Consider the following 27,836-nt stretch of genomic DNA (forward strand, 5'->3'; position numbering starts at 1 on the left):
TGGTGATTCAAATCAATTTTATTACATACCAAAATATCTCAAATTCAATGGTATTTCATATGCACAGAGTAATTACTCGTAAAGAGAAAAAAACCCTTTCAGTAGACTGATAGCTTATTTGGGATCTCTTTTGTTGAAAACCCCAATTTTGAGACTATAAATGATATTCCAGTTGCTCTAGCTGTTAGGTAATCCACGCAATCATGATCCAACCAGACACTATCATCGCACTAACAGACAGAACCTATCCAATGATTGATAACAATCCTAACTTACTGTCTAGTAAACCATATTCTGCATAGCCACAAAGGACAGCCCGCCGGTTTTCTCGTACTACTTAACACAGCACTCTAGACTGAAGTCTAATAATGGATCTCTTTTTTTTTTTTTGCAATAGCCTGTTACATTTTCTGTTGGCTAACTGACTACATTCCTACTAAATGCAGTAATACAAGGGAGCCGGGCCCCAAGTTCAGCGGGTCAGAGCAGCCGTTACCATAGTGGCATGTAGCTCGTCCTAATTGGAGGCCTCAGCGAGTCTCGGTATTGATCGAGTGCAGCAAATGGTTTATGTATGTTCTGAGACCCGCTTCTGGCGGCAGCATCAGCTCTTCCCATTTGAGACAGATCAACGAAAACAGGAGCTGTGTGCAAGTCTGACCAACATTTCGATGAACCTGGAGGTCCTCTTGCAGTGATGTGCACTAAGCTCACATAAAGGTAGTGTTCAGATGACAGTACTTCCCGCAGTGACTTTTCTCCCTCACTGTACAGCATTACATTTTAAAAACAAGAGCACGGTGGATGCTGCTTTCCTCCCCTCCAGTGTGTATTGTCTCCTTAGATAGGCAATGCTGTTCTACGAAGGAGTGCAAGGGGATGAGCTTCTAAGTCTCACCCTGCGCACACAGTATGCATGTGAGCTGCTTTGCGTCCTCACCCTCCATTGCTGTCTCTCTTGAGCTCCAAAAAGTGCTAGGAAAGAATGCCCAGACCTATTTAATACTAGCTTATATAGCGCACAGCGCTTTGCAAAAGTACACGGCAGCTTAATACTGACAAGAACATTTGACAACAATCAAGAGGACTAGACAGAGAAACACCAGTGTTCATACAACTTTAACAAAGCTCCCTCAGCAGTTTGTTTTTGTTTTTTTAACCCAAGAGAGCCTTAAAAGATTTTCCACTAAAGTGTCCTTGGTTCAACAATGTTAAGATCTTTCCATGCTGCCAAAACTACTCCAAACTTTCCTTATGCTGACATGCATCAAAGCCCCCCTGGTTTGTCTCTAGGCTTTTGTGATGTACCCTTCTCTGATCAGGAAATCATAGATTTTCCTGGTTTTGTTCACATCGATTTTGATGAGCGCTCTTGCCTGTGCCAGTCTCAAGCCTCCTTGCTTGTTACACTCGTTCACTAAAGCAGCTTTATATTCTAAATAGGCTCCGGGGACCAATCTCACCATCTGACAGAGCTGGAAGACAAGGTAAAGTTAATAAACATTAACATCTGTCACACTTGCTTGCTTTGCAATACCTGTTGGGGGAGGAAAAAAACCCAAAATACATGTCCTCCCCACCCTGTCTCCTGAAGGGGAAACAGCAATGACAGGGGATCCCAACCTACAGGTTGTTAGAGGAGGAGCTTGCCAACACTCCTGCTGCTTTCAGAAACATCCCTTCCTGACAAATCGGTTAGGGAGATGAGACCAAGCTGTCCAGCATGAGGCAGCAATGCTCTTATGTCCTGCGTGCGTGGAAGGGAGGCAGGGTATTCTTTGCAGACCAAGGGAAGAACACGTGCCAAAGGGGCTCAGGCTCACAACCACAGAGTCTAGTATCTTGGGCACATGCCAGGAAGGGCATCTATAAACCTCTGACAGACAAAGGCTTTAATACCTTTCCATAAAAGCAGCTCTGTACACAATAGTCCGGCTGGGAACATTATACAGATTATGCATCTGAGTTAATTAGCGATGACTATGTCCAGTCTCCTGCAGACTGAAAATATTGTTTCTAAAAAGCTCTCGGGTTTTGCTGTTAGGACAGAAAGGTACCAGTAGCTCTCACCAGTAGGCCTCCCATTAGATGCTGTGCTATATGGATACTGGAGATGCTGGCTGGCTCTTTCATTTAATAAGGCAATGTGGAGTGACTGTACCCTGATGACAGAGAACAGTTGAGACAAGGTCTCGGCAAGATGGAGCTTCTCTGAACTCTGCAGACCAGGATATCGGATTCCCGCATGAGCTAATATTTTTGGCCCCTACTATTTATATGCTGAAGGAAGCCAGAAACGCCACGTGCAGTGGTGAACTTGTGATCTGATTTTTCAATTCTGCAGGATTCAATGAAGGGGAAGCACCATGCCAGATGGAAAGAGCCAGGAGAGTCTGAAATCCATTTAGTGCACATCACATGCATTGATACATGCCCTGTAGAAGACCTGAGGCAAGATTAAGAACATCTTCCTCCTCCCCCCCGGCTTTTTTTTCTTCTTCTGTCAAGGCTGCCACCTACTATTGCAAGGCCTAGTGAGGGGAGGGCATTCTAGTAGTGGAGCCTTTCAGGGATGCTTTCTGCTAGCCATATTAGTCCAAAGGAATATCCACACTGGTTAAGTGGTGAGATTGCAGTTACTGCCACCAGTCTAACTGCACGGCATGAAGCTCCATGCAGGCTGTAAAACCTGCCTGAGAAGCTAGGTAACTCCTCCCAGGACTAGCCTGTGCAGAGTGCTGTGTTGCAGCAGCTACGCTGCTTTTAATCTCTGCGCTAGGTGGTGTACATCCAGCACTGATATGCCTATTTTGACTGCAGTGTATACAGGCCAGTTCCTCACGTAAGGATTGGTGGCACAGATCTAGAGCGAGGCCAAGCTAAGGAATGCTTTGCTAACGTGTGTTAGGTCAAACTGCTCTCTGATACACGTGCAGCTCTTTCTGGGTTAACCCCAAGTCAGCAGGGTTGGTCTAATTGGGTAGGTTGAGGTTGGCCCTGTGGCATTTGGATGAATTAAGCGCTAGATCATAGGGGTTCACTGAGCCTTCCAGGAAGGCCTTCAAAATGCTCAGCCAATTACAAAGCAAATATTCACGAATGAGAATAATTGCCCTCTTCCTCCAATACAAAACAAGGGCTGAGTAAAGTCTGCTGTGCTCTGCACACAATACCATGTAATGATGCCCCGGCGCACTCCCTTGGGCGTCTGCTGCTAAATGCACTAATTTGCTATGTCCATGTCATACTTGTGCGGTAGCAGCGGAGACTAAGCAGCCAACAAGGGAACTGCCAAGTTTGACTAGCCGAGACTTGGCTGTCTTCCCACTCATGTTCCCTGATTTCCTTACCTCTTTCTCCTTCTCGTTAAGCTTCTCTGTCCCTGGCAGACCGGTAAGGTTCAGCGGCGGGGCGCTCCGTCTGCCTGTGGTGAAAAGCAAAGCACTGTATAAGCCCCGATGAAGACAGCATGTTTTGGGGGCTTTGCTCCACAGGCAAATGCCATTCATCTTTACCCAGCACAATCCAAGTGTTCATGGGCAGCTATGTGGGACTTTTCTTAATGTGAAATTGTAGTGGTTTAACTGAAGGTGGGCTTGCAATTTTTAAGTGGTGCAAATGCATGAGGCTCAATGGATTTTTTCACTCTGAAATAATATTCTAGTTCTGATGTTAACTAGAATTGGCAATGCAGGCTGAATGGATGTTGGCTAGGATTAAGTAAAACTAGGCACCATTTTAGCAGAAGTGACTTGGGTACTGCTGGAGTTTAAAGCAGTACAGTGCTGAGTGTGGACTGTGCCACAATGGCTACAGACTACCAGAAAAACAGGGGTGAAACACAGAGGTTACAGGAAGCTGCTGGGATTATTACCCTTTTTTGGCTGATCTACTTTTTAATAACCAACTTCCTCTGGGCAGCTCTCCATTTTGCAAGGCACCTGTCTCCTTTAGGTGCCAAAAGCCTTTGCAAAGCTGGTTGTAAATCTCCTATCATGCATTCGGGCAAAAAAATGCACTCAATGTAAAGCAACTGCAATTCAGGCTTTGTCTTCTGTTTGCTGAAGGGAGGGCTGCAGTACAGCCTAGCAAAAGCCTGCCAGAAATCCTCACTTTTGGACCCCATTCTCGGTTGTTTATAACTTCATAGCTAAATCCCCAAAGAGTCTGTCAAGACTTTGCCTGCAGCTACAGTATCTGGCTGCTCCAAGGCTATGCTGAGTCTTGCTCTGGGTCTGAGTACTAGAATAGAGCAGGAAGCCCCTCTCCCCTTTCCTAGGCACAGACAGCACAGATAAGGAAGATCTTTGGGCCAAATACAGAGGGACAAAAGCCTTGATGTGGGATGGGAGTGGAAGGGAAAAAGGAATGGGGGAGGGAAAGACAGCCTGGAGGTCAGCACAGGAGAGGGAACTTGCTGGGCAAGAAGAGAGCTGGGAACCGGTAGGGTGGGCAGGAGACAAGGAGGCAGATTTGATAAGGAGCTGAGATATGGGAGAGAGGTGGGAGGGACTGGGGGAAAAACCTGGGAAAAGGAACGTGGGTGTAGGGGTGACTGCAATCTGGCAAGGGAAAGAGATGACAGATCAGACGTGGAGCTCAGAGGGGATGTACAAGCAGAATGGGGCATGCAGTCCGGAAGGGAAGACTGATTCTAGCCACAAGACTGGGACCAGGATGAGAAGCCTGAGGAACGACGAGGGGGACTGGCTAGGGAGGAAGAGACATGGTAGGAACATGGGGCAGGGACATGGTAGAGGGCAAAGGGCAGAGTTTGTGGGGGAAGGCAAGCAGAAGAGCGCAACTTAAGGTGTCCCTCCATGTGTGTGCGTGATGGCACAGGCTCAGTTTACACAATTACATACTATTTTCCCCACAGCGTCCCTGTCACACTCAGTGTGCAGCATGGACAGTGGTCATTAATGAGCAGCTCTTCCAGATTTGTGTTTTTCTTCTGGGTGCTCATCCCATAGCCTCAGGCCTTATTGACTGTGCAACGGAACAAGCCCTGTTCTGAGGAGTGCAAAAGCCTCCTGGCCTTTGGCTACAGCACTGATTGCTGTGGTAACTACCTGCTTCACAAAGATCTCCCCATTTCTAATTTCACAACAATCCTACCACATAAGGGGGAAGTTCACTCATTTTGGCCACCTGGTTTGAGACACTTGGGGCCTGTTTCCTTCTCCCTCTCTCCTCGCCACAAAACACAGCATTTCATGAGTGTTCAAAGCGTGGCTCCTACTGACTTCAGCAGCAGCCACGTGTTCAACACTCCAGCCCAGAGCTCAAGGCCTCAAGTCAGGCACCCAGAAACTGTGTCCACCCATGAAAGGGTGGGTTGAAGCGACTCCTGGCATCGCAGGAACTCCAGCAAAGACGGGGATAGAATCCCGCTCTCCAAGGTAGCTCACAATTACCTTAACCCCAGCGTGCTTTCCTGCTCCTGCAATCCCCCAACCGTTCAGCACGTGCCATCCCTCTTCTGCCACAAATGCAGTGGGGTTCTTATTGACACGTCTCTTTTATTCAAGCGTGAATCCCCCTAAGAGCCTTGCCACTCTGTTTGCTGAATGTGGTAGGGGTCCTGTAGTAAGCAATTGTGTAATTGAAGATTATCCTAAAGCATACTGGCAACTGAGGTTGCACAAGGGACCTGTGTTCTGGGATCTGGTCCCTTTAGCACGCTTCATTCTGCAACCTCAATAGTTTTTCTTAGATAATTATTGTGGAGTCACATGTACCCTCATGTCATCTGCAGCCAGCCATGTTTGTCACGCTCGCATTCCTCTGATATGTGAAAGGGGCCCGGGTACCATTTCCATGCCGCTTCAGAAAGAGGACAAGATATTTCCAGTGACTTGTTTCAGTATGATAGGGGGCCCCACTCTCCTTTCCTGCCCTGCTCAATAAAAGAGCTCTAGAACGGATTCTCTTCTGTAACCAAAGACGATAAGGATTCAGCAAATCTATGCCTTTTGCTCTTGGAATGAGTTGTGAATGAAAGGCTGTGTGAAGTCTTACAGTGCTGGCACATAAGGGCTCTGGAGTGATACTTTCTCACTTGGCCAACAGAGACCACTCTCTTTAGACAGCTGCCAGGGTGGTGTGACTGATGCATGGTTGGTTTGGGCTCTTGCAAGGTATATTTACCTGAATTGGAAGCAACCGTGACTGTGGGGCTCAGACCAGCATCACTGTAAGGAAATAAGAGTTCAAATTACTGACATGTATGTAATGATAGCAATACAATAACAATAAATTGGTCCCTACATTTCTATCTGTTCATGATAATTAGAAGTCTAAGGATCTGTGTGTGCAGTGGGACAGCGGGATTTCCAGCTGTTCACGACTGGGCCATGGAGCAAAGACAGAAGTTGAAAGCTTTTTTTTTAAAAAAGGAAAAATAACAAAAACCAAAATCCACGTAGGAGGGCACTGTCTTGATAGAGACTGATCTATCCTTGTGGGAGCCAGAAGGAAATCATAATCCTCCTAAATTTCCAACACCAAAGCATATGAGCTGCACAGTTGCCTTCCCTCTATTGTGCTTTTTTTTCTTAAAGCAAAGCCCCAGAGCCCTGTGAACTGTTATAGTGATAATGCTGCTGCCACTGTATCTAAGATCATCCTGTAACAAAGTGTTTCACATATCATGTGCTGTCATTAAAAGCTGTAAAGACCCTTGTTTCCCTCAACGGCTTAATAGGCACAGTTCAATTTGTAAGGAGATAATGTGGTAAAGTGCTACAAACAAACGCAAACCCAACCACATGTCAGAAACCAAGTTACTGAATTAGCTTGTCTTTTTTTTTTCCAGCCCAAAATGAGTGCTTTTCTTTTTCTTAGGTTTTGGTTGTAGCCGTGTTGGTCTAAGGACATGGGCAGGCCAGGTTATTTGGGTAGATGTGAGATCTTTTATTAGACCAACTGTGTAGTTGGAAAAAAGTTCTTCGCAAGCTTTCGGGTATACCCCTTGTCAGGCATAGGGAGTCTCTGCTGGTCTGAGACTCCAAGGAATGAGAGAAGCTAAAAGTGTGGTAGGACATCAGTGAAAATGTAAACGGGTGGAGATAAGCAGGACAAAAGTAAAAGCAAGGGGAAGAGAGCAGGGTTTCTATTCCTGTGGATTCTGTAGACTGCCCTTCCTTTCCCACCACACTAATCTGGAAACACAGTCATTGCCAACAAAAAGAAATGTGCTTCATGTGTTTTTCCAATTAATGCCTGTGTATGGAAAATGCTTAATCTTACTGTATCCGTACATATCGGCTTGTCGACTGAGCCACTGCTGGCAGGCGCTGCTGTCCTGGATGTACTGGAGGACTTCGGAAAGCATCGTGCGCTTAAGCCGCTCCTCTTCTCGGGTTTTCTTGAGATGATCATAAGTCCTAGCACCTATAGCAACAGACCCCATATTCAGGTTAACTGAGCTCAAGCAAAACTCTTGGCCTGCTGCTTTTTCACTTCTAGAGATGGGCAAAAAACTCTTCTGTAACGTTGGGTGAGGTTCTGCCACCCTCAGTCAGTGAGCGTGAGGGATTTCAGTGGACCTGTGTGGGGTAAAACCCCCTCAGCACGGCAGTCCAACCCTTTCGAATCCCATGTTATTTCAGGGCCAGAAAAACTTCTGTAACTGCACTTCCAGGATGGAATTGGACATTTCAAAGGCTGGATCCCTCCCTTGTATTCTCTGCCTATTGACAGACGGTGCGTGCAGCTGCCCCTTCCCCTAGATGCCAAGCACTTGTGATCAGGGTACAATACAGTTTCTTCTGTACTTTTTTGGGTGGCAACAAACATAGAGCTCTAAGTGGCATGTTCATCAACCTACCCAATGGCTCAAACTAGTTTTGAAACCCCCATAATTGAACCCATGGATAATTCGGCCAACTGCCAGTAGCCGAGGTAGCGAATGATACTTATGCTAGCATGAGGATGTGTAAAATAAGACTGTGTTTATTTCTAATATGTATTATTAGACTACTTCTTTATCTGAAATAGGCCTTTCTAGTCATCTAACTTGTACTTACTACAGAAATTGGTGATTCCTGCTGCTCTGTATTCCTGGAGCCGCTTTATTTCCCTTCGCAGTTCGAATTCCACTGTTTTCCCCCCCAGCAGTGAGGAGTAGAGAAAGCCAAAAACAAAAACGGGTCAGCACTGGTGGTAGCGAACATCGGTGCACTAGGAATCCTACTAGCCCTGACTGTGCAGTCTGGTGCTGAAGTGCAGACAGCCACAGGCAGCCTTGTGCTGGTAGAACCTCTGAGCCAGTCTTGGTCATCGCTCTACAAAACCACGTCTGAATTACAAGTTTGTGCCCAAGGAAGTTCAAACTCAGGTAACTTCCGTGCCTATTATATGGCACATACGATGTGCTGACGTTCCAGGAAGTGTTTGACAGACATGAACAGTCCTCACAACACTGTTAGTCACGTATGTGCTGTTCTCTCCAGTTGACAGACAGGAAAGCTTTACATAAAATTTAGGGCCCATTTGAGTTCTCATTGAAGGCAATAGCCCAGATCACAAAAGACTGAGACTGCGAAGCAAGGGACTCTGGCTTGGCACATAACATCTCTGCAAGCGAGTGACTCATGGTTTGAAAACCTTTGTGTGTTCTCATTTTACCTTTATTTACTTATTTTAAAAAATGCGGCTCCTTGCCTTCCAGGCACTTGCATTTTCCTAAGCCACTTCTGAACTACTGCTATAATAATTGGACCATCTCCCTGACATGCATCCCCCTTTGCAATCCATTCAGGTTGCCATTATAACCTTGCTGTTTCGTTTCTAGTTCAGAGATTTATTCATTGGAGCTTTACTTATATAGTTTCCAAGTACCAGTTACCTCACAATAAGCATAATTTGTCTAGCATGAATTAATTTGCGTTGCTTAGGAGACGTATATAAAAAGACTGCTTGGGTTACAAAAGAATTTCACTATTGCTAATAAGACCATGGGAGTACGTTTGCAAGGAAGCACCACTTTGGGGAGCTGAGATTTCTAAGATCAGGCCATTGATATGTAGCAGTATCGGTCATGAAATGCAGCCACATCTGGGGTAGAACATAGTGGCTATTTACATGTAGCCTTGTGCTTGCTAATGAAGAAGGATCTTCCCAGTTCAAATCACAGAATTAAGCAAGCAGGATGTAATGACTTATATGGGGATTTGACTAGGACACCAGGACACACTGAGGTGCATCCTATAATTATGTGAGAAAAAAAAAAAGTGGTATTTGAAATTAGATGAGGGAAGAACACATAATGGAGGCTGCACTGAACCATCATGTACTTGTTAAGATGCCACATGTGTATCTCACAGAAGATGCAATTAATAGCTGACTTAATCCCAACACAGGCCTAAGTCACTAGTGCTTTGCTTTTTGTGCCAGAGTGGCAGTGCCTGGAGAGTTGTCTTATGAAGAGAAAGGACTAGATAAAATACCATAGGACTAGAGCATTTGGTGACATGTCAGACAATAGACAAAACACTGAAGAAAAACCAACCTGTCAGAGCTACTGCTTATGTAGGGCATCAAGCCAAAACCATATTTGCCTTAGGTGGGGAGATGGGAGAAGAGAAGGAAAACTAGTTCTCCATATTATACACATTTATGGGAGGTCACCGATCAGTAAGTGCACTGGAAATGTGCACTCCTTCCCAACAGTTTAACCGTAAAACCCCAAATACCTACATGCATGGCTTTCAATGAACTTGTCGTGTTCAGTTGGCCCCAGAATTCTTGCGAACCGCCTCATGGTCTCATAAAGGTCCTGGACCTCCTTCGGGTATCGTCTCTCCAAAACTACACAGAAAAAATATGCACCCTATAAGCAACACCTTTATGCCTGGCAGGAAACTGGAGCAGCAAAGCCTTGTGTTGAGAAGCTGCTCTTGTGATAACTTCTAGCAGTTCCTTTTATGCATTCATACATGGTGCTGGCAACTCAGGAGTTCACACAATGTTAGAGATAAAGTGCTAAAAGGTGGCAGGTCGAGGCATTTATGCAGAATTCCTACTGTTTTGTACCCAACACGGTGGTCAAATATACTTGGGGAACAAAAACCTTATTAAGCATGCCATTACTATTAGCACCGGGACACCCAAACCAGTAAGTATATCGTGATTTTTATTACTAGTGTTTGCCAGTGCAGACAGGGCCTTGAGGCTTATGAAGTGCTTTGTATAAAGGGGCCCTATCAGGGTCCCAAGGTGTTGCTGAAATACCTGGTTTCTATCAGTTTGTAGTAACATGGGTTTATAATGCTTTTTAGGATGAGCACAAAGCTGTGAAATGGGTCTAATGGTAATTTTGGTTTGAGAAGAGGCAATAAAACCCACCAGCAATAGAGGAAAGGGATCAGAACAGACTGCGAGTATGCATAACCATCCCAAAGCTCCAAATCTGAGATACTTCTTATGGTGACAAAATTATCATCTAATGTGTCAAGCAACTTTATGATATGGTGCTCAGAACTATACATGCCACCACGTGATATCTAGATGTAGTGTGAGTATACCACACTGTAACACGAGATCGAACATTTGGCATGCAAAGCGTTCAGCTTGAGACCATATTAAAACAAAAAAGCTTTATTTGTACTTACTCTGAAACTTTCTGAGGTTGATGAGGCCATGGTCTCTTATAATTCTATAAGAAGGAAGAACCTGTATTACTATAAAGTAGTAATTCATGCATTAGCGCAGAAATACCAAGAAAGCTTGGGAATAAACTGTGACTTAAAACTCTGAAGTAGTTCTGGTAACATTTAGTGAAAGTCTTGCAAAGTTGTATAAGCTGAGAAAAGAGGATCTAAAGCAGGGGTCAGCAACCCCTGGCACATATGTCAGAGCGTGGCATGTGGCATTCTGCTTGGCACATGTGCCATGGGGCGGATGGTGGGGAAGGGACTGGGGCTGCGCCATCACAAGAAGGATTGGGCCCCTCATAGCTCCCCTGCCATCCGCTCCTGACACAACAACATCTTGCATGTTGAGGTTGCAGGTGTGTTTGGCATTTGGCCCAAAAACACTGCTGACCCTTGATTCAGAGGGCTTCGGGTCAGCATGAGTTTGGGATAGCCATGTGTATTACTACAAAGCCAACTGCATAAGGCGCGAGGAAAGCTGTGACCTCTCAAAAGGATTGAAAATGGTTTTTCTAGAAACAAACTCCCTGTGACTAATGTCAGCTCCCAAGGTTAAAAGCAAGAGTCAGGTCTCAGTAGGCAAGATTTCCAGCTGCATAGTGGGAGAAATGTCTCCTTGTATGGGGCATAATAATGGGCGATCAATGCCAGAATTCAAAAGCAAAGAAGGAAGCTTCTTTGCCAGCTTGACTTTTTTTTTAAGATGTTAAAAACTGGTCATTTTTAAGCCACTCAGGAGTTTGGATTATTAAAACAGTTGGAGGGAATAAAGATGGCAAAGGCAATTGAGGTGGTCACAGGTATCTGACCAGTAATTGGTCACAAAGCTCTGCAATAATCACATGACTATCATTTCCATCATCTTGTTTTAATATACGCACAGAGCTTGTGAGCAATAGAGGCATTCAGAAAATTACAGCTCTTACTCTAGGAAGTCCATCACACTTCTTCTGACTAATACACACTGCACAAATCTGTATCCCTGCCCCAGGTACAGCAAGGACATACTTTTTAACACTGACGTTAGCAGGGTTTTTTTCTTTTAAGATACTACCTTCTCCCCATCTATAAAACTTAGGAGTCACCAACACAAATATGAACTATACTATGACAGGGACTATGGGGCCAGGCTGCCTTTGACAGCTTACACGGTATACTGCCATGTAGATTATGACACACTAATATTAAGTATTTAGAGGAAGGAAGGTCAGGATGAATTAGGTCACCTTTCTTTCAACTATTTTCAGACTAACCGTGTTGTGTTTGGGAGGAGGGCTAGGAATCTCACTCTGAAGTTGATCATCTTTCCCCAAGGCACTAAGAGAGCAGATGATAACCTTAAAACTGAATGAACCACCTGAAAAGATGTTGCAAACTAAAGGCTAATAAATAGATTTCTTGACTGATTCTAAAAATCCTGAAGCGTGTTGAAGAAATTAGCCGCTCATGACAGCAATATAATTGTGATCTTTTTATGAATCCTTAGGAACTAACCTGGAAACTCTAGTGCAGTAAGATCATGAAGCGAGTGTTTCACCATAGAGAGTTTGGTGTAGCAATTAAAGTAGCAGATTGGAATTCAGGCTTCCTAAACCAGGACCTATGTATGTGTGGCCTGCCAGGACTGTATAGGGACTGGAGAAAGGAGCTGAAAGGCAGGACTGCTGGTTTCTGCTGCTGGACGTACCACTAGCTCCCTACAATGGAGAACCTCAGCTTCTCCCTCTGTATAATGGGTATGTTGTCTCCCAGATACGTTGGAATCTTAGTTGCTAACAAAGTGCCTTGAGATCTTGGTACAGAAAGTACTGTTTGCCCCAGACTGCACCACCGTGCAAGGTACCAGCGCCAGGCCTTTCTACCACTTCTGCCTTGTTATGAAGTTCCAATGGGAGAAATGTCCCTGAAGTGATCAAAGCTAGAGAACAGCCAATTACACTGAATCTCAGGGCACACAGCATGTTCGGGGGAAGCAGTCACATACAGTCACTGGTGACAAACTCACTTTTTTCTCCTCTGCCTTTCCTTCAACCGGGAGTGATAGATATCTACAACTGCGATCTTCAGAGCTGCAAAGCATAGAAATGAAGACTAGATTCATCACAAAAAGCCTTATCAAACTAGGTTTGCCCCCAAGTCCCCCAACAACCCATGTTCAGCATAGCCTGACAAGACCCACTTCACCTGCAGGAAGGGGGCTAGCTGCCTTGTCTTCAAGACATTGAACATCTCAAACCACTGACCTATGTAGTAGCAGCAGCAGCAGCAGCAGCAGCAGCAAACTGCTGTAGGCTAGTCTTGTGCAAGCTACACACGCCACTTGGAAAAACTTCCTCTAGTTTCTCTTTCCAGTTAACACAGACATCTATCTTGTGTAAGTATGAACTTTAGTTTGCCTTGATCCACACTTTCCTTCCCTTCAATAACTGGGCTAAATATTTTTACTGGTGGGAAACCTTTTGTGGTTCTGCCCATGAGAGCAATGTAGTCCTTTGTACCTTCTGGGAAAATTAAGTAGCTTTTTAGCCAGTTAACTTCTCTGTAACTTCTCTGGCAAAAGAATAAAAAGAAAAGTTGAGCGCAGCTCTCGGTAAGCATGGAGAAAATGTATTTGTTAGAGGCCACGTGCATTTCTAAATTAATTTGTCTGCTTTTCAACCCATCTACACTAGATCCTGCAGCTCATTTTCACTGATACAATGAGGTTAATAACTTTCCCGGTAAACTCAGGCAAGAGTACATAAGGAGACACCCATTGCCTTCCCTTCGTAATTCTGTTAAATAATTCAAAGGTCCTATGATGCTAAATACAAGCTGTGAGTGGGTCAATTTCTAGATTGGCATTCTCTCACAACATTAAGTATTTTAAGCCTGTTCCTTCTGAGAAAAATTATGAATCTATAATAGATTCATAGTCTGCAGAGACAACATGCAAATCTCTGAAACCGGGCAAGAGCATTTCTCCTCCCAACCCAGTCTGTTGCACAAAGAAGGGTGGCCAAAGTGTAGCAGAATTTAGAAATGTGACCCAGACATGACCATTTTCTCCCTGTAGCTACAGATTAAGGACAAAGTTGATCAATGGTAGTTTATTAATGGAGGGACCAATCAATAAGCAATTAACCAAAAAATGAAGAAACCGGCTGCATGAAAAATGACTGTATGAGCTGTACGGTATTTTGAAATATACAATAGGGAGATAGATAGATAGATATATGCGCGCAAATGATATATAACCCCAAGCCTTTGGGCAAGTTAGCAGTCATCCCTGTTTTACTAGAAATTTCCAAGGGTTATGTGGCTGAGTTAAAAGGAATTTTGTTCTGAAAGACATTTCTTGATGCTCTGTCAGCAAATAAAGCATCTTCAGGATTATGCTGTACTTCTGCTTTAGAGGTAATTAATGCAATACCTAAAGACTGACATAAGGGTTATAAAATATTCAGACTTCAGCTTATTAAATGCAGTACTGTAAGCATTATAAAAATCAAGCTGCAAAAAATTGCATCGTTATTGCTATTATGACTCTGATTTTTACTGATTGCCTGTTAAGTGCAGGGTGACTGGAAAAAAAGGTGTCTTATAAACTTTGGGGGTTACCTAACCCAGCAATAAGGCAAGATTAGGAAATTCTCTTTTGTTTAGATTTAGGGAGAGAAGGAGACATGCGGCGAGTCAAATATGAATGAAATACCTTACTAAGTTCTGGAACTGCTGCCAATTTAAATAAAACCTTTCTGCATTCTTGAACCTGTAGAAAGCTCAGCTACCATGTTATTTTTTGGGGGACTTGTGTGGGCAGAACGTAATAAGTAGACACAGAAATTGAAAAAGGGACTCCTATAAATACCACTAGTAATTGGTCACCTTTAACTGGAGGATTGTATTTCTTACGCTTTCACTTAAATGTAAAATGTTCTGAAAGAAATGATGATTGACTGGGGAGGAGAGAGAACATTTACCCGAGCAAATGAAGGAAAAATTGGAGCTCTCACACAGAGAAAATTCATATTTGTTGCAGTCTTCTCCTTCTCTTTATTGACACATTCGCATAGAAGCAACTGATTACAAGATCTGGAATGCATGAATAACTCAGACTACTACTGTGCTACATGCTGCATGGAAATGAGAAAAGAAATGCTACAAGAATTAAAATGACTGGTCTACATGTTTCTTTTAGAGAAACAGCTGTTGTACTGGTACCTGAGGAAAATCCAAGTTGACATCATGTTCAAAGTGTCCTTTAAGGGCATGATAAAGCCCTGGGCAATAGTTTCTAAGGTTCCCAGAATAGGCAGAAGTTCAAGGCTACTTCCTGTACTCCAAAATCAAGGTATTGCAAATCTTCAAGAACACGTCCAAGAGCTTTTCTTTCCAACATCTGCTCTACAGAGACCTTTGCCATGCTACTGAGCGATAGGCCTGCTGCAGGCAAACTACCCCAGTGTTTGGCATCCTACGACTAAACTAGCCTCTGCAAATGGATGGCCTTCCCAGTATGCACCCAGCTTGGTGTACATGTAGTGGGTACAGTCCAAATTTACCCCGCAGGACATAAAGTGATGGCTTTAAAATGCGGCAATGTAGATTTTGATTAGATCTTAGGAAAAGCCTCCTTACTGTGAGACTGCCCAGGGAACTTGTCATTGGAGGTTTTCAAGTTAGTGAAGGTTTTTCAAGAGGAGATGGAATAAGCATTGGACAGGGGTGGTGTAGGAGTAGGATTCCAGCATCTGTGCAGGCAGTTGGACCAGAAGTCCCTCGAGGTCCGCTCTGAGCCAATGACTCCAAGCAGGCAGGGGATCTAAGTGAGGCAGCTATAGCGGTCTCCGCAGGAATGTGCAGGGCATAAACATCATGTAGCATCACCAACTGCAGATGCTTCCTCAGTCTGATGAAGGGCATTTGTACCCAAAAGCTTGCAAAGAAGAATTTTTCCAACTATTTCAGTTGGTCTAATAAAAGATATCAGATTTACCCAAAGAAGCTCGTCTGCAAGTACTTAAAAGCAGCATTTTGAAAAGGACCCTGCTAGTTTTCACCTCATACAAAATAACATTGCCCTTTTCTGAAAATCACATTTGTAGTCTGCTTCCAATAGTTTCTTTCAAGCTTATAAAGAGCCTCAGGAAAATGCTTTCCAATGTTGAAAGTGAATCTCTCTTTATAGGAGAGGGAAGGGGGAATTCTAGACAAGAATTAATAACTAATACTGTAATTCAGTCTCTGATGGAACTGCACAATTTATGAGATTGTCAGAAATCCCTGACTGAATTACTGATTTGTAATCAATTGTTTCTTTCACCCTATCCATTATGCTATATCTAATTGCAATATAAATTATATATTTGCATGCACTTGCTGGCTTACAAATGCTGCCCACATACAACAAAAGGCCATGGACTCAAATATTTCAGAGTTGCTGAAACTGTTTTGTTCGAATCAAAAAGGACAAACCGAGGAATACTGATTATCCCTTGTGTGGTCAGACTTGTGCAGGATGACTCAGCAGACAAGATTCTGAGTTTCTGGTTCAAGATGGCTTGGGAGACTGGGGATCTGATGTTAAAATCACAGTCATCTTTCTTGTGGGAGTATTGAGACTGTTCAGCGATACAAGAAAGTCTAACAAGGACAACTGCAGTGATACTAGAGGGATGTGGGTCAGGTAGTGTAGATGCCGAATATAAATGTGGAAAGTAACAGCATTACCTATCAGGTTTTTTTTAAATCATTAAAATGAAAGCCCTCAAACATTCCTGTGCAATGCATGCAATTCCAAAACTGCTGGGCTGTCTGGGGATGTGCACCTGACAGGAAAAGACGAGAAAACAAATCCAACAGGTTCAGTTTCACTGTATAATCTAAAAACATTTTTAAAAAGTAGACAAGGAACCTAGATTTGTAGTAGGAGGAAAGGACTTCTTTTCTTTAAAAAAAGAAAAGGAAAGGAAAACAAATTTACATTAAATCCCGGGAAGAGAAATTCCATCCTCGTAGATCAGGGGCGGGCAATTATTTTGGGCAGAGGGCCGCTTACTGAGGTTTGGCAAGCCACCGAGGGCCACATGATAGGCAGCCAGGGCAGATTAATATTAATTTTCTAAATTTTTTTGGGGCCCCTGGGCCACGTTGCCCACCCCTGTTGTAGAAGGATGAGTTCTTCAGCCCTGGCTGATTTCTATAGTGTGTAAAGGCGCCAGAGCCTTGTAAAGAAGCTTAGAAGCCCCAGCTGTGAGCCAGCAATGGCTCTCTCTCAGGGACCTTCTCAGGATCATAGAAACAAGGGCTGGAAGGGACCTCAGGAGGTCACATCTAGTTTCAACCCCCTGCTCAAAGCAGGACCAGTCCCAACTACATCATCCCAGCCAGCCGTTCTTCAGCGGATCTATGCCAGAAAGCAGAAGGGGCACTGTAAAAATCAGTTCCAGATATTCTAGATAGTACTGAAGCCCCTCAGGGCAGCTATCATTCAGGTCTTCAGGAGGGTTTCAAATGTACTAGAGAGCCTCTCCAGCCCCTGGAATAACCCAAGATCAGGGAAGTTGGTTGAAGTCATACATAGACCTGCATCTTTGGCTGGGCTCAGAAATTCCCCATGCCTCTGGCATACAGCATGGAATCACACCTCGGACAACGGAATATGGACTAGACACAGTTCCTTCCCCTCTTGCACAAGCTGGGAAAGGGATCTGATGATCTGCTAGGACTGGAAAAGGTCTGACACACAGAAGGACAAGCAGCCAGAGAGACCCTGTGACTTTCTGCCCAGGCGCTCTCTTGAGAATCTGCCCAAGGAGCTGCAGTGAAGGGGATGGCTGCTGCAGGGTCCGTGGGGTTGGAGAGAGAAGACCTAGACGGCCATGGGACTGACTGTGTGCCTGCCAAGAGGGACCGTGACACCTCTACGGTGTATATAATGGAAGATTCAAGGCAGGAGTTAGGTCTTGAAAGGAATCTTATTTTAATACCTAGCTTGACAGGAGTTAATAGGAAGCTGGAAAACAGCTATCTTAAATAGCTGAATTGAAGAGGGGAGGGGAGTAAATATGCGAGAGTATGTGTGTGTCTGTGTGAGAGAGACAGAGAACGTGTGGTTTCAGTGAATAACTAACGAATGAAAAAGTTAAAATCAGTGAACAGAACAAGGTGACTCTTCTTGGCTTTTCAGCCTAGAAGTTGGGGGAAACCAGACCTGATGTAATGACATATAAACACACTACAAGCAGTGCTAGAAATTATGACTTTTTTGTTGGAGAAATGGTGTGGTGAATGTCTGTACAATGAACAAGTCCATACTTTCTGCAGGTAAGCTGGTAAAGGAATAAGGGGTCCATTTCTCATTCAGACAAACTGTTGTTATTCCCAGTGTATCATCTGGAGATGAAAATCTTTCTCGTGTACAAGAGATTTTGTAATCATTAAGCCTTCAACTGCACCTCACTAAATTTCAAACTAAATTGGGACATTTGGGTGGACTGAGGAATGCCGATTCTTCTCTGTGGCTGAAGAAGTTAAGGCTTTATTTGAGAACTGACCCACAGCGATTAGCTGGAGTACTCTCAAGTGCAAGCAGAGGGCTGTGGAATACTGAACTTCTTTATAATAGGAGAGACCAGAAATCCTCTCTCTCCATGGATTAAAACATTATTTTAATACTTCCCCCTACCTGGTAGCAATTAGACAACATTATTCACAGTATTTTAAGTTCCAGGAACTGAACCCTTTAAAATCAGAAGCTCTGAATAAGCCTTGTTTCCATGGAGCAGAAAGGAAATCTTTACATTCCCCTGTGCGGTGGCAGTTCCGTGCACACACTTGACTGTGCAATCTTTGTTTAATCTCAAGGGCACAGGAGTCTTAATTTGCTGCACTGAGGCTTCATCTGCATCTGTCTTCCTGGTGTCTGCCTGAATTTATCCTAAATAGGTACACTAGCAAATTCCCTAAACAACTTATGGTTAGGATAGATGGGACGACTTCCAAAGTGCAACAGACACTGCAATAATACAGTAGGTGGTACTTTTTCTTTTGGGTCAGTAGTAAAGCAATATCCCAGCTCACCGGTAGAAGATACTGAGCTGCCTACAGCACCATCTTTCAGTGAAACTAAGGTCCTGACCATTTAAGATCTATGGCTGTTCCATATACTCTTCAGAAGAGCATCTTGCCACCTGTCTCTTGGCAAACTTCTGGTAATTATCTTATGTCTACCTAAACTTCACCTCTGGCTTTTACTGGACACAGTACTCTTTACTTCCTTTATGAAGTGCTGCCTGCTGTTGTTGGGGATCACTGCCTGAGGTCATGTTCTGCTTTGCACTGTTGCAATAGGAGAAATGCCCCCTGTCTTAAGTTAATACACGGGTTAATATTTTTGGCAGGAGACTGGGAGGAAAGACAGTAAAGAATGCACAAGTGTTTGAAATCCCAGCACACACAGGTGAGAGAACTCGATCAATACTGCAACTTTACCCATCAGTAAATGGGGAAGAATTGTGAGCAGGCATTTTAAAACATCATTTTCAAACATTTTTGTCAAGCTCTGGGGCTTACCATGCAAAATGTCCGAATCGTCCTCCACAAAATCTATGTCTCTCAAATCCCATTCAGCATAGTTGTCAAATTCCTGTTCAAAGGAGACCAACAAAAGCTCTCTAGTTAATGCTCGAAACCTGGATAACAAGGTGGGGCAGGCTGAAAATGGAAACATTTGCTAAATATCAGTGTCGCCCCACGCACAAAACGCTTAAGAATGGCTGTATGTAACTGGCTACATCCCTGTGCAAGATATGAGTAGGTGGGACATTAATGGGGTTTTAATGAGGGGAAATATAATTTACAAAGGCTGCAGAAATTACACATGCAGCCAACCAGAATGGGGATTTAATACTCAAATGCAGTGATGTAATCCACTAGATAATTTATATTGCTCCCAAGCTGAAAGGAAAGTTATACCAAAAAATATTATGGACCAATGGGGGCTGTGCTTGCTGGCAGCATGAGGTTTGAATTTAGCCTGGGGTGTGACAGGTTCTATACATGCAATGATCGCCGTTTTCTGACAAGCCTGATATAGACACTGAAAGCAATGGGAAGGTTCTTAGAGGCTTCAATGAGCTTTGGATCAAGCTCACACATACTTTTCTGGAACAAAAATGAACTAAAAATAAGCTGGCCGATCTAGCTGAGCATCTCATTCACACATCCAGCTTTCTTGCATAAGCAGCCGATTGTTATGGGGTGTTTCATAACAACCTGCCTTACAGACCTTCTACACAAGGCACTGCCTTGCGGGAGGACACGTAGGAGTTTTCCAAGCCCTTTGGCGCCACCTCTCTCTGATCTATAAATCCTTCATTATATCATCCACTGCCCCCATTTCATTTCCCTTTATAATTTTTTGGGAAAGAGATTGCTAGGTAGGAGGTTTGTGCAGCTGCATCTGCTTCAGCATCAGTAGCACATACACAATAATAGAACAAGACAGACTCCTACCTCGACAAAGTCTGCTCTTGCGGGCATGTATCCAGCCATGTCCCTGGAGAGCAGGGAATCGAAGGTTGGTCGCGGAGGGTCATCAGCAGCTGAGGAGATGCATGGTTTTGTTGCTTTAGTTTATTAATAGATATTCCCTTGGCAGCAGACGCAGGAGTAACTAGTGTTAGTCAAGGAAACCTGATCAGTCTATAAACTGGGATGGGTAAAAGTGCTGGGGTGAGGTACCCTCTGCTCCTTACAGGGAGCTCTCTGGTGGTAAGAATAAAATGCAAGATGATAAATGTGACATCAAATGCAAATTCAGTGTTTCACATAAAAGAATCCTTTGCAGAAGCTGCTGCTGTCCTTCACTTTTAGGTCAGAGTTTTCTTTTAGTTAACAGCAACAAGGTTGTTAAAGCTGCCACCTTCTGGGTCCCATTTATAGCGAGTTTCAATTAAACACCTATAACTCTGCATTTTTATTGTCTGCCAAATGGTAATGGACTAAGGCTCACAGCAGCTTTGTGAAGGAGACTGACATTACAGACCCCATGTTACACATAAGGGAGCTGAGCCAGACAGAGTGCAACTATCCCCAGGTCACATAACGAAAGCTAGGAGCAGTAACCAGATTTTCCAGCTGCCACTTGACTGGCTCTAACCACTGGCACATCCTTTATGATGAAATGGCATCCTCAGGATGTTGAGAACCCAGTGATTTATGTGAGGTTTGTAAGGGAACTTCTACCACATAGGAGATAGCTTGAGCAACGTTAACTTTGTGACAGATTAATCAATTTGCAAAATTGCTACAGCTGCCTACCTGGCATATATACAAACGGACAGTTAGTCAAAGAAAGAATGGGAAGTTAGCCTCATTTAAAAAGTGCCATTTCTTTGATAAATATAAGCAGTGATGCATATTAAAGTATGCTTCATAGAATAACCTTAACATCCTGCAGTTTAGAAATCCTCTTTTCTGTCTGCCTGTAACAACTGGCTGCATGTATGCAAGTGCATGTGCATGTGTTTTCAGCATGGGGTGATCATATTCCTCCCTTCCCTTCAAGGCACCTGCAGGACACAGTCATATATAATCCATATACCAATGGCTCAGCTCACAATATGGAAAATCCTCTTTCCAAAAAACTGGAGTACAGACTTTTTCCCCTAAGGTCTGTTCATTGCATTCCCTGCATATTGTTGTAGGGACTGTGCAAGGAAATGTCCCATTCCCCCTCTCCCCATGTCCATCGTGGTGGGGGATACTTACGGTGGAATGGAATGGCTGCATCTGCGTTCTGGACCTCCTCGGCCTGCTTCAGGTTCAGCAAGGTGGATGCAAACAAGGGGTTGTTGATGAAGTGTTTCATGTAATGCTTCTCACACTCCTCCTTGGATTTTGTACACATCTGATTGGCCACATCTTGCCTATGGTTGGTGGGCGAAAAGGAGTACAGCAATTGTTCTTTTCATTAATGGCCCCAGGGGGGATCCATTTCGGACAGGTTTTCATTGGTTTCATTATGTAAGTGGAGCTGGTCATTCTCTGGCTCTCAAACAAACAAACCGCAGTTGGCCCAGAAGCACTTGTATCCCACTGGTCTTTACCAACAACTATTATCTAAATCTCTATTTTCTGAAGCAAATCAACAAGACGTTTGGTCTCTGAGAGACAAAAATACTGCCTCAGAATATCATCAATTGTGGTAATTTGGATCCTAATGTGCAACTCTCCTCAAAACTGTTGTAATCTAACATGGGAAAGTGCTTGAGATGCAGTATTTCTTGAGCTCTCTCAAAATCACCAGTTGGGTATTGAGAGTCTAAGACCTATTCATCACAGGTTCTCATAGCTTATCACTGGCTTCCGTTACGCCTAAAACTCTAGACTATGTTAATGCAGGTGAATTACAACAGTCTGGCTTTGTAAAACCTGCATCTGTTTCACTGTGTGGTGTGATCCTGTCATGTTTTATCATTTAAAGTACATGGGTGGGAGACCTCCACAGAATGTTAACAGGCCTGATAATCCATGGGGTGGCACTCTCTTCTGAGTCAGTACCAAACTAATATCTTCAGCACAGACTCAGGGCAGCACGTTTCAAACGCCATGTAAAAACCAAGGCATCTTGACCCCATGTAATTCTTGGATTTTCAGATTATAAACTCTTTGGATGAGAGAGAGTGCCCCACTACCTGTTTTTGGGGTTTTGTTTTGTTTTTTTTGTTGTTTTTACAGCTCCAAGCATATTGTTGCCACTTGACAAATAATTTCATATTTTTATTGTCATTAAAGATCCCTTAGGATTTTTCATTAACCCTCAAGTGATGGCAAAGTCCAAGCCACATAACTGCATTCAGTCTCCCAAATTCCTCTTGCAGTTAGATGAGGATATAACTTTCTTCCTTCTCTGTGTTGCAATATTAAACCACTGTTGTATTTTACTCCTACCAGGTAGCTGTATTCTGCATGTATGAACAGTCCCTTGAAATCTTGGACAGGTATGTGGAAACTTATTAATTCCTTTTGTAAAGTTAATTTGGGTGAGAGTTGTTCTAAAAGCATGAATTATTTGCATTAAGTTGTAGTGTAATTTGAAGACGCACGTGTATATGTATAGACACATACACACATTTTAGACATATAGGTAAACATTTTATTTCTACTAAGCTCAGAACTGTGCATGTGTGCGCATGGGGAGGGGCATTGTTAGACAGAAAAAGCTGCTTTTGCCAAATTGCATAGGGGAAAAAATGAACAAAGCCAATATGTGTTTAAGCATAAAGAAACGTGACAATCAATGCGATTAAAGTACTGCAAGCAGCATCCATGACAATGTCCTTTTCAAAATGGAAATTGGAACAGGCTTTCAGGCTTAATTTTGTCTACGATTATATCCACAAGACCTGACAGTTCTCTTCTAGCAAAGCCTGGAGTTCTCTGTCTTTAATATAGGGATTGGCTTGTGAAGGAGAAGGGAGATGGTTCAAAATTGCAAGCATGATCTCTTTTAATTTGCAAATGTATATCATCCCTGTAGCAACTATGGCAATTACGTGAATGGAAAATAATATCTGCAAAGTATTTTAATGTATGTCTAGCTGTCTCTGATGCGATATAGCAGTTGGAAGAGAGAAGAGATTGCAACATGTGGCAGCAAACTCTTAGCAGACCACTAGCTCTGCTACAGAACAGTTTGAGAACCTTTGTCTTAAGCAGTTTACTCATCTATAAAACAATTATGTATAAGCCGAGGCACAGTGTCATTGAAAGCCTGATCTTGCATATTGCCAAGTTCCGTCAATTCCTACAGACTTCGGTGGGAATGGAGGGAACTCTACATCTCTCAGATTCTTAGCAGCCTGTAGTACCAGGTCATCAGCGATTTCCATCCCACACTCAATGCTACACACAATCAGTGAAAGATAAGAGAACAGAGGCCAGCATCTCAGCCTTCTGCTAACCATCTAACTGATGAATTACTGTGCCCCAGCATATTCTGAGAACCTGACTCAAAAACCCACTTAAGTCAATGGGAAAACTCCAAATTGGCTCTGGTCCAGACACTAAATTCTCACCAGTTTCCAAATCCACAGTCCATCACAGCCTCTAGAAGGGCCATCTCCTCTTGTGCCGTCCAATTAGGATCCAACACAGGAAAATCTGAAGTCTGGGGAGTGGAAAAGAAAAATCTGTGATCCTTTCAGTATAGCCCAGCACCTAGTGAAGTTATTACCCTGTCACAGTCTGGCAAAACCTCCCGCTGCTTTGATCCTGGCCATTTAAGGCCTTTGTTGTGTCCCAGGGATATATAAAAATCATTAAATGCACGTCACCTGCTGTAATAGCTCTTAGTTTGTGAGAATGTCATCAAAGATTACACGAGGCTGCATTTTGTACTATTTCTGGTACTTCTACAAAGTGCGATGCCTTGAAACAGAAACTAGCCACGTTATTCCCAAAAAAGTTTTGTAGCTCCTTCTTGGGGGCAAGTGCATAGAAAATTGTTCCACGGATAGAAATATTGCCTCCTGTTCGTTTGTTCTTTAATGAAAGAGTTTGAGCCACGTATGGACAAAAAATAAACTGAAAAAGCCCCTATGCACCACTACGTAGTTAGTTGCCATTACTCTCCATGCAGAATTCTGTTCCTCATTTATGTTCCTCATAGCTATACATTTCTGAATTTAAGGATCTGTATCTAACAGACCCATGATCAAGTAAAGCCATGTTTTTTAAAAAAAAGTTTCTCTCCTAACAAGGCCCAAGATGAATAAAAGTCACCTGAATTGTGTACCTACCATGATTTCATAGGTATGGTCACTCTGATGCTTCTTGTACTCAAATCCTCGTGTGAAACACTGCAAAACAAGGAGATTAGCATTGCGTTAGTTTTCTTGAGACTTTCTGTTTGGTTTTTCTCTCTTGTGTTCTAGTTACCAGAAAATACCCATTTGAAAATAGGTTCCAAGTGTGATTTAGTTTTTAAAAAAGGTGAACATTAAAGTTAAACTAATTCTGAAACTTATTCTGTATCCTACTGACCTTCAGCACCAGGAAATGCTTGTAATTGTGTTTTGCAATGTATCATGGCACTTAAATCAGGCAGATATGAGGAGCCATCTATTCTTGGCACACTCCTCAGACAGAGCCTAGAAAGTTTTATATGGAGCAACATAATGAAAGAAAAAAGTTTTTCCCTTTTGTTGAACAAAACACACATGCATGCATGCACGCACTCACACGCAAATATGCTGGCATGCGTAAACAAAGACAGAAAAGAAATTTAACCTGCTCGTGTAGTATGTATAACTGTATCTTGAGATGAATGAACTTTGCCTACAAGAGAACTAAAAGATCACTGGTGCAGTCAAAAGCCCCCAGCTTTATTTCTGAATCTTCTTAGGCTTTACTGAAAAGATGTTAGCTGTTGTTTACCCAGAGCTCCAAACATAGCATGTGTGAGAGTTAAGTTCACAGAAGAAGACATTTAATTGATAAGCATTTTTATTTTCTACTAAGGGCGGCTCATAGCTATGTACTCCAACTTTTAAAAGAAGCTCAGTGGTAAGATAAACCCTGAGACATGATAAGCGATAGGACAAACGATGGTTCAGCTATCTACATGGGTCACCAGCCCATGTCTCCTGGTTTGTCCTTTGCTGCCTACTCAAGGATTTCCTTCATCTGCTCGTGTTACATTTTTTGGTTTTTTTCCGCCCCCCCGCCTTTAACATTTCTCCTGGTCCCTGAGCAGACATTTCTGAGGTGCACTTGAGATGATATGAGCCCAACAGTAATGCAGGTAATATGCAGTGGGTTAACACTAGAAGTTGCCTTGATGACCTTCTCAAGAAAGCACACATTTTCACTTTTTACCATCAGCTTACCTGCAAACACAGGAGAAAAGGAGGAGGGCCGCATTCGGCACATTTGATGTACGGTTCTGTGAGGTATGAAGAGCAGCCTCGGCAAGGGGGCTTATCAAATGGGTCATCTACAAAACCATCAAGAAAACATGCTGAAAGAAATCCAGTGCAATACAAGCATGCAACTGTGGTTTATACAGTTATTCAAAATGGCTAGTCTCAGTTTTACAATGCAGGTATATATTTATAGACAGCTGGTCCTGCCTGGGAACAGCAAGTAAACAGACTAGATGACCTTTCAGGGACCCTCAAGGTATTTCCTATGGTTCTAGAAAGTGTGTCTCCACTCTCCTAGATTCTCAGGTTATATTCCATTTTTACATGAATTATTTTCGCAGGGAAAGAGTTCACATGTTTGTAGTCAACTCCACTTACATGCATACTGGATAAGCGCATAATTCTCTTCACTGCATAGTATGAAGCAGGTCTAAATTTTTTTTTGCTTCCACTAGAACAAACACTGGTATACATGTACCTTTTAGTTCTCGGATGTGCCGAAGACCTGCCGCTTTGAAACAGACTCGATTAATCGAGTCTGCTCCGCATGGGAGCTGACGCACAATGCGCTGTGCCGCTTGCAGTTGTATAAGCAGCAAAATGCATGTCAGTCCAGAGAAAATGGCAGCGGTGCGCTTTTGAACTAAAGCGCATCAGAGGTGTTTTAATTCAAAACCACACCACTGCCATTTTCTTCCCTCTGATGTGCATTTTGCCACTTATGCATCTGCAAGCGCTGCAGCACTGGGCGGTTTCTGTAGCACTTACATGTGTAAAAATGCCCTGTCTGCGTAGCGTTTAAATGAATGAGCCACTCAAAGCACGTTTTAGCTGCAAGATCTACTTTTGTAACGTAACTGTACTCCAGCTGACAACGTACCAGTTGGTGGAAGAAAACCGTGAAGCAGCAGCTGCCAAAAGGCTGCTACTGAAAGTCTGGAAAATGATGGGACCTGGTCAGTTTCAGAGCTAGTCAGTTTCACAAGGTGGTCCAGCCCTTTCGCAGTCCCTGGACTCGGTGCTGAAATGCAGCACGCGACCTCCTTCTCTCAAGGAGCTCCAACTTCCCCTAAACAGCAGCGCAACGTTCCTTGTCCATGCTGAACCTTCAGGCACGGTACTTACTGCTGAACGAGGCCAGGCGCTCCATGCTCCTCACGCCGTTGTCGTCTTGCCCAGCTCGGCGCTCCTCAGTCTATGAGCCCGGCTGGGTGGCCTCCACCTAAAATAAATCAGGCTGCTACGGAGCCCTTAGCGTAGATGAGCGTCCCGTCAGATGGCCAGGACCACTCTTGCAACAGGGCCGTCAGCAGTCACAGGAACCCAGGCTGAAAGTCCATTTTCTGAAACCAAATGCAGAAAACCACGATTCATAATACTAAAGATTGAGGGGGCATTGGGCGCGCTACTTATCTGGAGAGAAGATGGATGGGGCCCAATAACAGTTGTGATTGCTGAGGGGGGCCACAGCGTCGAAAATCTCAATATAACACGCCCTTAATTTTTTTCCATCAAACTGCAAATGCCCTCCTTCGGGGCGTTAAACCGCGGGAAGACGCAGACCCGATCTATTTGCAATTGGGTGCGGGCAGCGCAAACAAAAATGTCAACTGGTGTTTCTACCAGGCGCACAGTCCTTGTAGGTGCAGGAGCAGATGGGCTTTGATGAGGCAGCCCAGCCAATTATTCCTGTCCAAAAAATACAAGTCATTTCAATTTAGGCTCTCAGCGCTTTACGTACATATAGTCAATAAACCCATTTCACAGACGGGGCAACTGACACAACAGGGGAGGAAGCCACTTGCCCCGAGCCGGCCCACCCGCGCTCCCCGGTTGTTTTCCACCCTCTTGGTATGTCCCGTCCCCACCCCCCGCCGCCGCGCTCACGTGGTCGCTCCCGCCGCCGCTTCTCCACCGGGCGCTCCCCCCTCCCCCCACGTGCTTTGGCCGCGCGAGCTCCTCCCGCCCCCCCTTCCTTACCCTGCCACCAGCGGCCGGGCTGTGCGCATGCGCGAGGGGTGAAGGCCAGCCGGGGCGGTGTCCGCATGCGCAGCGGCGGGGTTTGGCCGGCGTGCGCATGCGTGGCGCAGCATCCACGTGGGGAAAGGAGCGAGTAGGTAGTGTGTCTTGCGCGTGCGTGTTGCGCTCCGCACGTGGCTACTGGGCTGCTCTCCTGGCTGGGGAGTGGGGTTGTTGAGTGTGGAGGCTGGGCCAAAGCGTGAAAGGGAGGAGGGGGCAACCGCTTGAACGTGGGGTTAAAATGGAA

At 44.0% G+C, this 27,836-nt stretch overlaps 1 protein-coding gene across 4 annotated transcripts; it reads right to left on the bottom strand.

Moving 5' to 3' along the window:
* Positions 1-27,636, bottom strand: TADA2A (transcriptional adaptor 2A). Of its 4 annotated transcripts, none has more exons than XM_090025913.1 (16): positions 27,551-27,636; positions 26,696-27,259; positions 25,535-25,641; positions 24,446-24,505; positions 23,723-23,814; positions 21,414-21,571; positions 20,157-20,245; positions 19,215-19,287; positions 12,664-12,727; positions 10,617-10,660; positions 9,703-9,813; positions 8,031-8,102; positions 7,263-7,395; positions 6,151-6,194; positions 3,351-3,424; positions 1-1,475 (listed from the first exon to the last, which is right to left on the bottom strand). In XM_090025913.1, exons 2-16 carry the CDS (start codon positions 26,718-26,720, stop codon positions 1,290-1,292), a joined length of 1,332 nt encoding a protein of 443 aa, XP_089882039.1. In that variant the 5' UTR covers positions 26,721-27,259; positions 27,551-27,636; the 3' UTR covers positions 1-1,289. The 4 variants fall into 4 exon arrangements, with proteins under 4 accessions (XP_089882039.1, XP_089882042.1, XP_089882041.1 ...); XM_090025916.1 differs by having other exon boundaries at positions 26,696-26,913; positions 27,551-27,584; XM_090025915.1 differs by lacking the exon at positions 27,551-27,636 and adding an exon at positions 27,458-27,524 and having other exon boundaries at positions 26,696-26,913.
* Positions 27,637-27,836: the final 200 nt, after the last annotated feature.

The sequence above is a fragment of the Crocodylus siamensis genome, chromosome 13 (assembly GCF_052110815.1).
Source record: "Crocodylus siamensis isolate JL-2025a chromosome 13, ASM5211081v1, whole genome shotgun sequence".
Lineage (NCBI taxonomy): Eukaryota > Metazoa > Chordata > Crocodylia > Crocodylidae > Crocodylus > Crocodylus siamensis.

What these genes read in the sequence shown, in the direction of transcription:
- TADA2A (XM_090025913.1), bottom strand. Translation starts at nt 26,720, where the DNA reads ATGGAGCGCCTGGCCTCGTTCAGCA. An exon ending in GACTGTGGATTTGGAAACTG is followed by an intron (nt 21,572 to 23,722) that starts GTGAGAATTTAG and finishes CACCAACCATAG; the next exon opens with GCAAGATGTGGCCAATCAGA. An exon ending in CTCAGTCGACAAGCCGATAT is followed by an intron (nt 6,195 to 7,262) that starts GTACGGATACAG and finishes ATTTCCTTACAG; the next exon opens with TGATGCTGGTCTGAGCCCCA.